Source organism: Osmerus eperlanus, chromosome 2, assembly GCF_963692335.1.
Source record: "Osmerus eperlanus chromosome 2, fOsmEpe2.1, whole genome shotgun sequence".
NCBI lineage: Eukaryota > Metazoa > Chordata > Actinopteri > Osmeriformes > Osmeridae > Osmerus > Osmerus eperlanus.
The window spans coordinates 2,279,115-2,290,875 of NC_085019.1; the positions used below are offsets into that span (position 1 = coordinate 2,279,115).

The 11,761-nt window shown below is 43.8% G+C and overlaps 2 protein-coding genes across 3 annotated transcripts; one reads left to right on the top strand and one right to left on the bottom strand.

Moving 5' to 3' along the window:
• Positions 1 to 824: 824 nt before the first annotated feature.
• Positions 825 to 5,877, bottom strand: ccdc47 (coiled-coil domain containing 47). 2 transcript variants are annotated; one of them, XM_062486312.1, is made up of 13 exons: positions 5,683 to 5,877; positions 4,546 to 4,839; positions 4,144 to 4,245; positions 3,811 to 3,985; positions 3,335 to 3,456; positions 3,011 to 3,076; positions 2,813 to 2,914; positions 2,592 to 2,702; positions 2,298 to 2,383; positions 2,148 to 2,206; positions 1,923 to 2,032; positions 1,448 to 1,615; positions 825 to 1,330 (listed from the first exon to the last, which is right to left on the bottom strand). In XM_062486312.1, the coding sequence occupies exons 2-13, from the start codon at positions 4,831 to 4,833 to the stop codon at positions 1,250 to 1,252; spliced, it is 1,470 nt and encodes a 489-aa protein (XP_062342296.1). In that variant the 5' UTR covers positions 4,834 to 4,839; positions 5,683 to 5,877; the 3' UTR covers positions 825 to 1,249. The 2 variants fall into 2 exon arrangements, with proteins under 2 accessions (XP_062342296.1, XP_062342289.1); XM_062486305.1 differs by having other exon boundaries at positions 4,546 to 4,842.
• Positions 5,878 to 7,180: 1,303 nt separating this feature from the next.
• dcaf7 (ddb1 and cul4 associated factor 7) lies at positions 7,181 to 11,303 on the top strand. Its single transcript, XM_062486451.1, has 8 exons — positions 7,181 to 7,317; positions 7,937 to 8,095; positions 8,236 to 8,394; positions 8,508 to 8,619; positions 8,766 to 8,884; positions 9,273 to 9,482; positions 9,628 to 9,745; positions 10,048 to 11,303. Exons 2-8 carry the CDS (start codon positions 7,958 to 7,960, stop codon positions 10,218 to 10,220), a joined length of 1,029 nt encoding a protein of 342 aa, XP_062342435.1. The 5' UTR covers positions 7,181 to 7,317; positions 7,937 to 7,957; the 3' UTR covers positions 10,221 to 11,303.
• The last annotated feature ends 458 nt before the right edge of the window (positions 11,304 to 11,761 follow it).

Consider the following 11,761-nt stretch of genomic DNA (forward strand, 5'->3'; position numbering starts at 1 on the left):
GTCACAAAGTCGCAGTAAATGTTCTACTTGAGAGTGTACTGTACTTGATAATTTGGGATTCTTTTGAGGAATATTTAGGTCTTAATCGGTTTTGCCACCAATGTGAGTTCCATATTATTATTGTACACTTCTGCTACATAGCTAGCTTACTAGTTATGTATTTCGTCGATATATATATATTACCCAGTCATTATGCTCAATGAACGGAGTGTCTGTAAAGCTTTTTTGGGTTATTTTCTATTTTTTTTATTCGAGTCATTTATTTTAGGTAGACTGCTTTTGGAGTGCTTATTATTACCACTAGTCGGCAGCATGTCACAGCTTCACGAGCAAACAAAGTGGTCTTTGAATACATGATTTCAACTTATCTACGAGGAAAGAGAAAAAACATGTTTCTGCTATGCAATTCCCCGAAGGAAATACGCGGTTGTATCTGTAAAAAATATAAATAAATAAAAGGTTTTCTGATTCGTGTCAGAGTAAGGTCAGTGTCCGAGTTCAATCTTCACCAACTCGATCTCCTCAAACGACGTATGACTCCTAAACGCATCGATTATATCCTCGTCTGGACGCAACCATAAGACATTGCCAGATCATGATCAGACCACTTAAAACATTATGAAAATTATATAATCAAATAACGAAAAATACTTTGTAAGTTTCTAGTGCATTTATTATGTTTTCTCAAAAAACAGCAGAGAAACAGACTGTTAGGAACTAGTCACTTCAGATATAAATTAAAACATGTTTGAATGTTCACAAAATGTTCAGCATGATCAGCAAAGTGTTAAATACATTTTCAATAAACAAAAGCCTGGCATGGATTCATTCCTGTAAAATAATGTTTTTGTTTTATTACCACAAAAAGGTGAATCCCATCCCTGTAGATTCAATTTAAAAAAAGCTCCTTGAGCAGTGTTGCTTTGCAGAATTGGGAGGAAGATGAAATCAAGCATAGGAAGTTGGCATTAATTGTCCTGGCTAAAGATGTGAAATATAACTTATCTTCAATGCCACCCCAGCAGTTCAATCAACACCTACAACAATCTACCCTGATTGGAACAGGCGTTTCCATGGGAACATAACCCATTCAGCCTGACACGCCCATGAAGAGTGAAGAGCTGGCTGCTGGAGAGAGAGATGTATAGAAGCTGTAGAAACCATCTGAGCTGAGCACTGTGTGTGTGTGTGTGTGTGCTTGTATCCCTGTATCTGCATGTCTGTGTGTGTGTGTGTCTGCTAGTTCTCTTCACATGGCTTTCACTTTGATTTGCTTCATCTTCATCTGCTTCTTCTCTATTTTCTTCTGCTCACGGCGCTGAGCAGCCTCCTGGGAAAAAACAAAACAAAGACAGGCGAAGGTGAGAAGTTGCAGGCCAGGAAGTACAAACATGGCTTGCATTCTTGCCGGGGGGTTCAAACAGGAGCTCCCTGCTGTGTGGCTGACCTCCAAACGGCGCTGTCTCTCCGGGTCCTCCTCATTCATGATGCGCTCCTTCTCCGCCCTCTTCTTCTCCTCCCGGCGAGTCTGGGCCGCCTCTTGACGCTGAGTGTGGGTCTGCTTCAGGAAGTTCTCCTCCACACGGGCACGGTTTTTGTCAGCCTTCTGCTTGCCCTAGAGACAGAAGAAGAGCTAGTAACCACCAGGCACTTCACCCTACTTGCCTCGGGGGAATGTCCCTGTACTTACTTTAAGTCGCTCTGGATAAGAGCGTCTGCTAAATGACTAAATGTAAATTAAGAGTAACGAGAAGACAGGGCTAGTATACGTGTGTGTTTGTGTGTGCGTCTGTGCGTGTATTTGTGTGTCTGTGCGTGTGTGTGTCTGTGTGCGTGTCTGTGTGCGTGTGTGTCTGTGCGTGTGTGTGTCTGTGCGTGTGTGTGTTTGTGTGTGTGTGTGTCTGTGTTTAAGTCCCACTCACCTCCCTATTGAGGCGGAGCTTCTTGACCTTGTCAATGCTGTAGATCACCATGTTCATGAGTGGGAGCAGAGAGTCCATGTCTTTGGGAGACGTGTTGCCCATGCCAGGCACTACAGGAAAACATTCAAAACACAATCCATGTCAATCGAAATGTAGTCATTGTGGTGGGAAGGTATATTTTTTGTACAGTGTACTTACAGCTTGAAAGCATGAACCAAAACGTACCATTAAATGTAAACAGCAGAGTCTTCTTTGTTTCAGGCAGTTTAAAGGGTTGACCCTCCCTGAAACACAACATAAGGACAATGTTCATTCATGTGATCTGAGATAAAACCTTTGGAAAAGACCAAAAAAAGTTCTAGGCAGAATATTTACTCTTGCATAACTTTTGGACCAGAAAATTGGTCCGAGAAGTGGATGGACTCGATCTTGTCAGCATGGTTGGTGACATAGTGTACCATCTGAGAAACAGGAGGAAATGGTCACTTTATACATCGTCAACAATTACACCACGGTTTATACAAAGTTAACCATTTGAAATATGTATGTAAATACTGTATCAATAAAATATTGTATATTATAGCAACACCACTTACAACATATGCCCGCACTGTGAACGTTTGTTTCCCTGATTCTATGATTGGGACACTAGAGATCAAGTCTTCTCACCTTGCTGTCCATCACACCATCTGTGACTTCGCCCATCTCTGAAATAATGGCCAGGGACTCAGGAAGGCCATACTTAGACCCTGACTTGGGCTTGTCACTGCAGAACTCACTCTGTGGATAGAAAGACACAGGACTTGCAAACAAACCCCATGGAGACAAACGCATAGGTGACTAACTTGCAAAATGTTGGAAGACTCGACAGTCAGGGTTAACCCCCTTACCAGGTCCTGCATATCCTTCTGCATCTTCGCCATGGCCTTCTTGGTGCCCACAGCGAACACAAACGTGTCCATATCCTCGTCATTCAGAGTTACTTTAATTTGCTACAAAATGCGGGACAAATCCATAAAAACAAACAGGAATAGTTAGACACACAGAAAGATACTTTGCTATACTAGCACTACCTCAGCTGTACTCACCACTTGATCACAGACTGGCCTCATCATTCTGGCCAGCACATTAAGCAGGTCCTGCCTCTTCAGGAACTGCAACAGAACAGAAACATTAGCAGAAGGCGATTCAGGACAGAAACTGTTGAGGTACTTACATTTACATTTAGTCATTTAGCAGACGCTCTTATCCAGAGCGACTTACAGTAAGTACAGGGACATTCTCCCCGAGGCAAGTAGGGTGAAGTGCCTTGCCCAAGGACACAGCCGGAATCGAACCGGCAACCTTCTGATTAATAGCCCGACTCCCTAACCGCTCAGCCCTCTGACCCTTAGACAATCAAAGCTGAATACCTTGAGCTGGATGAGCATGCCCTCGCAGCACACGCGTCCAGAGCACCACAGGTTGTAGATGTGCTCGTTTTCCTGGTTGAGCTTCCCAGTGCTCACAGCCTCTTTGTTGGTACCATCGTCACCTGACCACACATACACAATCACAAGAGAGATCATGATTCATTTCCTTTACAATCACATGAGAGATCACGATTCATTTCCTTTACATCGACTGATCATATTTTCAGCACAGCCACGTTATAATATTATAAAGCAAGGCAAGGAAACATTAACATTTACATTTAGTCATTTAGCAGACGCTCTTATCCAGAGCGACTTACAGTAAGTACAGGGACATTCCCCCTGAGGCAAGTAGGGTGAAGTGCCTTGGCCAAGGACACAACGTCATTTGGCACGGCTGGGAATCAAACTGGCAACCTTCAGATTACTAGCCCGACTCCCTCACCGCTCAGCCATCTGAACCCTTGATGACTCACCCACGAGGGCAAAGTTGCTCTCTAGAAGTTCTCTGTGGGAGTTGAACCAGGCCTGGGCCAGACGACTGTTCTTGTTCTTGCCGATGATGTAGTTCATGATGTAGGCCAGCAGGCCTGTCACCATCAGGATCTCCATGTAGTAGCTCTCCCAGCTGTTCTGCAAATGGGCGGGAACCTGCGCGCGGGGGGGGATCATAACAATGACACTCCGATTGTACTTATCTTTAGAAAGCGCTGCATGTAGTTGTTTTAAAAGGAACATGAATGTAGATTGTCTTTGCATAGCGGTCGGTGTGTTAAGTATGTCAAGTCTACTTTCAACAACAAGCACACCGTATGAATGATGAGGGGGTCCTTGAACGAAGGGCTGGTCTTCTCCATGTCCTCGATGCCCTCAAACTCCTCTTGATCATATTTGCTATATATGTCTTGGTCCTGGGGCAGAATAAGAGAATAAGACATCATTGATGTGAATTAGTTTGGCTATGCCTGAATTTGAATGACAGTGGAACAACTAATAAAACTCACACGTTTACATTTAGTCATGTAACAGACGCTCTTATCCAGAGCGACTTACAGTAAGTACAGGGACATTCCCCCCAAGGCAAATAGGGTGAAGTGCCTTGCCCAGGGACACAATGTCATTTGCACGGCCTGGAATCGAACCGGCAACCTTCTGATTAACAGCTCGATTCCCTAACCGCTCAGCCATCTGATCATCACACCCTCATTCACCTGTATCTCTGAGTCCTCAAAGCCGTCCTGGCCATCCTCAAGCTCCACCGTGGCCTCGTCTTCATCGTCCTCAGCGGGAAGCGCAGACGGGGAAGCCCGCAGCGGAGGAGCCGTTTCCGTCTCAATTGTGGCGTCCTCATTTGCATCCTCAAACTCAGCAAAGTCGTTGTCATCGAATTCTGCCTGGTCCTCTCCATCCTCAAAGTCGTCGTTGTAGCGCCCCCTGGAGACTGGCAGGACCAGCAGCAACAGCAGTGCAGGCAGCAGGAGTAGGTACAGACGCTGCATGGCTTACTACTAGTAGGAAGAGAGAGATGAGTCAATGAGTAAACAAACAAAAGCTAGATTTCAAGGTAGTGGGGCATTTATGGTATAATTACTTACTTGGAATGTGCCCACAATAACTTTCCAATACTAATACAAGAGTAGAGTACACATGATTTTAATGACAGATAAAACTGATTTTAGAACAATCAGTCAATCATTTAAAGGTCTAGTTAGGCACTGCTGTCAGAGAACCGGATCATCCGTCACCTTGAGAATCTCAAGTTCAGATCAAGAATTACCAAAGCCAATACCATTGCTAGCCCCGTTAATTTTTCACATAAAGACAACATCGGCCTAGTTAATAAAGCTTGTTAGGACCTGTCTGAGAAACCATCTTAGCAAAGTGGGTAAAACAAATCTCTCGCATGGCATATACTAAGATAGCTAGGTAGCTAACGTTAATGCTATTCCATCTTCAATCGGCTTGCTGAGATTACAGAGCTAGCAACAACTCTCACAAAACATTTCACCAGTTTGACCGTAATAAACAGTTATGGCTATAGTTTGATGACTACCGTAATGCTTGTTAACCTACGGTCGATGAATTCAAACAATAATATGTAATATTTGTTAAGCATCCCGGGAGGCAAAGATTATGAAGTAACTTGCTAGATTGCAGATTTGAGTTTGACTCCCATCCCCCCACACTAGTCACATACTCTACTAGTACTACTAACGTTAGCTTGCTACGCTAATTCATTAGCATATCCCTTTCTCAACAAAATGTGGCAATAGGTGACGGCGACCAAACTGCCATACATTTCCAACTAGTCAAACAAAAGTACCAAGCAAGTTTAGTGATAGCGATACCTCTGGAGTGTTTTCTAGCAAGAATGGCTAGAAGGAAGTATATTCGGGGATACGCTGACAGGTCCTTCGTTCGCCTAACTGTTGAGAAGCACACACCCGCTGTCCCGTGGTTCCAAATATAACTAGCTAGCTGGCTACTACGCTGAGCTAGCCAGGTGACAGTATTCGACAGAGCAGTCTTCTTCTTCTTTTGGTATTACGGCAGATTGCAACCAACGTTAAGAGGTGCATCACCGCCACCTACTGTTTGGAAGTGTGAGGACAGGTGTCGTGCCAAGGCACTTATCCCCACCAGGATTTGTATCCCCTGGCCGCGGGAGCGCGCGTGCAGTAAGAGAAGTGGAGGTTAACTGCTGCACTTCGAATTCACCTCTTAAATGAAACAAATAGCGACGTGGAAGACTGGACAGGGTTTCCATAGTAACAAGGAACTCATTTATCTACATGAATAAGTTTATTTGTCTGTTACATTAAGGCGACGTGTGAATTGTTTAATGCGTTGTTTAGTATTGTGGATTAATCCACAGTGTTTTCCAAAATTCCATATTGCCATGCACCTTAGCTACATAGGCCGACTGATAGGCCTATCTATGTGACTCGACATCACATGCAGGTTTATGAACAATATTTTTTCCTTTAATCTAGGCTACCTCCATCTGTCCATACTCTGCGGGTGTGGTCTGACAAGGATGCCCCGTCTTTGCTAACCTGTCCCTCCCTGCCCTCTTCTGTTTTAATGTAATTTAGTTTAATATGGCTTTTTAATTAATCACATTGTTCACCTGTCTACCATATGAGTTACAGATTATATCAGTTTTTTCACCTGATATAATGTGTACCCCCTATGCTAACATGCAAAGGGTCTGTCCTGCCATCATGTGTGTGTTCGTTTGGTCACAATGAACAACCTGAGATAATATGGAGATGTCTGCTCTTTTCTGGCTAAAGTTACAGAGTGGCTACACATTATATCAGGTCGTTTTTTCACCTGATATAATGTGTACCCCCTCCCCTAACATGCAAAGGGTCTGTCCTGCCATCATGTGGGGGATCTGTGCCATACAGTCTGGCCATTTATAAAGCAATACAGTGATGCTGGTGATGTATGTTACTTTGATCATTATGTACAACAAGTTTCATCTATACACCAGTCTTTTACACTGAGAACACATGTGGGGAAACGATTTCCCAGAAGGTCTGAGGAAAATGTCTCCCCCGTATATTACAGTGTGATGATTTTGGACGCGATACAGTGATGCTGGTGATGTATCATGATGTGGGGAACAGATTTACCTGGAGGCCTGAGGAAAGAGGCTCCCCCATCCTATCTACACATCAGTCTTCATGATTTCGCGCACGCGCAAGGAAGGGGGAACAGGGGAACTGAATTCTCCGGAACACCGGCGGTCTACATTAACTCAAATAAACATAGAAACCGTAAAGACAGATAATAAGATAAACACCTAATTCTCATCCCAGCTCCGAGTCTCCTGAACTTTCTAGCCTGGTTTCATAAAGACAGCTTCTGCCCTGCACACTCCTCCCCCTTCCCTCACAACACAACAAGCTTAAACTAGCTGGCTTGCTCAAAGCTACGCGGTCATTGCATATCCGAAACCCAATCTCTGTCTCGCTGTAAGTAAAATGTGTTATGTGATACTTAAATAATTAAATGAACAAAGTTATTCTCAGTATTATTCTGCAACTATTTGGGGAGTTGCCTGTCCACCGACATTTTCTTCGGGAGGAGGAGACTGCTTGCGTACTTCACACTGTAGCTGCAGCGCTCCAGTACCAGTACAGCTAGTGTAGGTAATTTGCAGAATAGGACACTAGTGCGTGAGCTTGTGCTGGGATCAGTTAAAAAGTGTCAAGCCGGGTGGACCTAAGAAATATTTAGTTTGTATCGTAAACTTAATCCGTATAAGCAATTTAACCCGTATTGGTCGGCAAATATTGGTTTTGGACTGGAGCTAGCTAACATGCTACGTTGTTTCTTTGTTTGACAGACCAAGTAGTGGCGACGCTAGCGAGAAGGCTAGCTGCTACCACTACAAGAACTAACACAGTAGCTAGCATTCGTTAGCAATTACAGCTTTTGTTGTTTGATCTGCACAGATCTCTATTAGGAAAGGAAGTATTAGTGGCATTGTCTTAGGCATTGTCGTACGTTGATTGCAGGCCTTGAGACCGTGTTGCCGTTTTCGGATAACAGTAATTACTATTTATAAATATTTATTCCCGGGCACTTCAGCAATTTAAAACCCAAGCTGCCATGTCGCTCCACGGCAAGCGAAAAGAGATCTACAAATACGAGGCGCCATGGACGGTTTACGCAATGAACTGGAGCGTCCGACCGGACAAACGATTTCGCCTGGCTCTTGGAAGTTTCGTTGAAGAATATAACAACAAGGTGAGCAAAGCAAGTAGCTCATGCAAGATCCATCAAGACGGCACCTCTGAAGGACTATCCAGAATCCCTACGTGGTCAGTTAAATTAGAGCACGATCAATTATTTTACTGTCTAAAATTTAGCCGTTTTGCCTTCCTCAGGTGCAGCTAGTGGGCCTGGAAGAGGAGAGTTCAGAGTTCATCTGCAGAAATACTTTTGACCACCCCTACCCAACCACCAAGATTATGTGGATTCCCGACACCAAAGGCGTATACCCAGACCTGCTTGCCACCAGTGGCGACTACCTGCGTATCTGGAGGGTTAGTCTTGGATCCAGACAAGATCACATAATCAGAGTAAAGTTTTAAAGCAAAATCATCACAAGGGGGTTCAATACATTATAATTGCAAGCTTGTTTGATCTTTCTTCTTAGGTCAGTGACACAGAGACACGCCTGGAATGCTTGCTGAACAACAATAAAAACTCAGATTTCTGCGCCCCACTCACCTCTTTTGACTGGAACGAAGTGGATCCGAATCTACTTGGTAAGAGACTGCAGCTTTTGGTCCAGTTTGAAACAATGTTTGATTTTACGACCTTTGGGTCGACTTGTACATGTTTGGACGGTACCCAATACCTGGCTGGCCACACAAACAAGTTTTGTGTTTTGTGTTGTGTGTTTATTTCACAGGCACCTCCAGTATTGACACAACTTGCACTATCTGGGGCTTGGAGACTGGCCAGGTGTTAGGTCGTGTCAACCTGGTGTCTGGTCACGTTAAAACCCAGCTCATCGCTCACGACAAAGAGGTGTGTGGGGTGTTTGTGTGAAGAAACAAAGTTCCTGTTTTGTGTGCTGAGTTTGTTAAATTTGTCATTGGAAAAAAGATTTCCAATGCATCTCACTGAAGGAATTGCATGGTTGTGGACATCTGTGTAGCTGTAGGTTTTTGTATTTGTAGTCCTATTAGGGAGTCAGGTGGCTGAGCGGTTAGGGAATCGGGCTAGTAATCTGAAGGTTGCCAGTTCGATTCCCGGCCGTGCTAAAATGACGTTGTGTCCTTGGGCAAGGCACTTCACCCTACTTGCCTCAGGGGGAATGTCCCTGTACTTACTGTAAGTCGCTCTGGATAAGAGCGTCTGCTAAATGTAAATATCTATTAAACGTTGTGCTGATGAGGTTCCTCTCTATCTGCAGGTGTATGATATTGCTTTTAGTCGTGCCGGCGGTGGGAGGGACATGTTTGCGTCAGTGGGTGCTGATGGCTCTGTGCGCATGTTTGATCTTCGTCATCTGGAACACAGCACCATCATCTATGAAGACCCCCAACACCACCCACTGCTACGTCTGTGCTGGAATAAACAGGACCCCAACTACCTGGCTACCATGGCGATGGATGGCATGGAGGTCTGCATGTTTAGCACTATTGCTTTTCTTGTCACCTCTGGTATTGTGTGATTTTCCCAGTATAGTATTCAGTCTTTTTAATATTTTCGTTGTCTTTTCCTGTGTGATAATGTTTTTTTTTTTTTTCTGCCTCTGTGTCTGTCAGGTGGTTATCCTGGACGTACGCGTTCCGTGCACACCTGTAGCCCGTCTCAACAACCACCGGGCGTGCGTCAACGGCATCGCCTGGGCCCCTCACTCCTCCTGCCACATCTGCACTGCAGGTAAGGCTGCACAGGTGTAGCCCATGTGGCTGGTAAACCCTCTCCTCTATGTATGTTTACAGGCCACCATCGCCAGCGAATAGCTAGCTTCTCTTCAGCATAGCTGGTAAGGAGTCGCACTTGCGAGTCAGAGGTCCAGGGATCGAGGACCAGTGAGGGGAAAGATTGGAAGGACTGACTCCTGACCTCCCCCCTGTTACACCAACACTGCTGCATAAAAAAAATCAACTCTGGATCCTAAAGTGCCTCTCTTCTAACCTTCAGTTGAATGCCCTAATGGCTCCTGTTTTTTCCTGTTTTAGCGGATGACCACCAGGCACTGATCTGGGACATCCAGCAGATGCCTAGGGCCATCGAGGATCCCATCCTGGCCTATACTGCTGAGGGGGAAATCAACAACGTCCAGTGGGCTTCTACCCAGCCTGACTGGATTGCCATCTGCTACAACAACTGCCTAGAGATTTTGCGTGTGTAAACCCAACCACAGTGGACTGGGGTGAAAGTATACAAAACTTGGACTTGTTTGGGTTTTTTTGAGAGTGAAATATAGTCAGACTCTTTGCCTCAACACAATTCTCTCTCCACATGGACACGCCTTTGGAATGGAGAATCTAGGAAATCTCCCTAGCTCTTGGGGGTTTCCATTGTTCTACTCCACAACATCTTAGTTTACTGTTTTTTATTGATCTCACCTTTATTTCAAGTCGAGTGTGCACTATTTATTTGTTTTGTTTGTAGTGGTGTTCAGTGTCTGTAGAGCTCTAACATGCATCAGTGTCCAGTTTGGTGCAACTGTTACTGCTGATCAGTTGTCAATGGAAACACAGATTTCAGACTGATCTGCTTCTGCGTGTCAAAAAGAAAAGCCAACCAATATATTATTATAAAGGGACAGTTGAGGTCTTGTGGTTGATTATAACAACGTATGGCGAGTGAATATGGACAATGAACCAGTGCCACAGCACTTATCATTTTGGGTCACAACCATTTTAAATACCCTTGGTGTTTCATTTTTTTCCATACACATAGAAAAGATTAGTACACTGTATTTAATGCCAGCTACCCATGATAGTACTGAGATTGGTGTGGTCTGTGTTGACAGATGCAATGTAATATCAGTTAAGGGACTAGGAAGAATATTAAATGTTCTCAATGTCAGTGGTCATTCCTACCTGTGTGGGAAGCATCGTCCAGAACAGAGCCAGACTGAACCAGTCATTTCATCTTCCATGTCATACGTTTTTATAGTTTAAATAGAGATGTGCCAGGATTTGCAGTTCCTATCTTGAGTCATGACTGTGATATGCCGTTTATTGAAGGAGAGTGATTTCCTTGTACTAATCTTTCTCTGTACTTGTAGACCACTCCCTTTATTTTTTTAATGTTCTTTACTCCAATGTCAAACTCTTGTAGCATGTCTATACAAGGGAAAATGTACATACATATAAATATATGAACTAAGATATTGATAAGACAAATGTTCATGTAGTACCTTTTTTCATGAAAGTTTGTATTACCGAATTTGCTCTACCCAAATAAACCTGAATGTCTGTCCTATGCCATGTAGATCTTTGTTTCACTGCATCAAGTTCCCTGCTTATTTCAGATCAATACCACACTGAAGTGGAAAATCCATGAAGAGATACTTTTTCCGTTGTGTTATAAATAATATTTTGTCTAAAAAACATAATACTAAGTTATTTTGTGCTTCAGTAAACCTTTACAGAGTGACAAAGGCTTACAAAAATAATTACGTTCACCCTCATTTTGAAACTTTCCAGCACAAGAGAGGAAGACTATCCCAAGTCAGTACCAAGTCTCCATCGACAGTAAACCTCCCCCAACTCAACCCAATAGACACCAACACACATACGGATGTTGGCACCATCATTACACACAATTTAGGTATATTTTCCTTTATCACTGGTGCAATGTTGAATATGTAACTGTGATCATAATCACTTAGTGTTAACATAGTCAACACACACTGCACACACACACACACCCCTGAAAAAC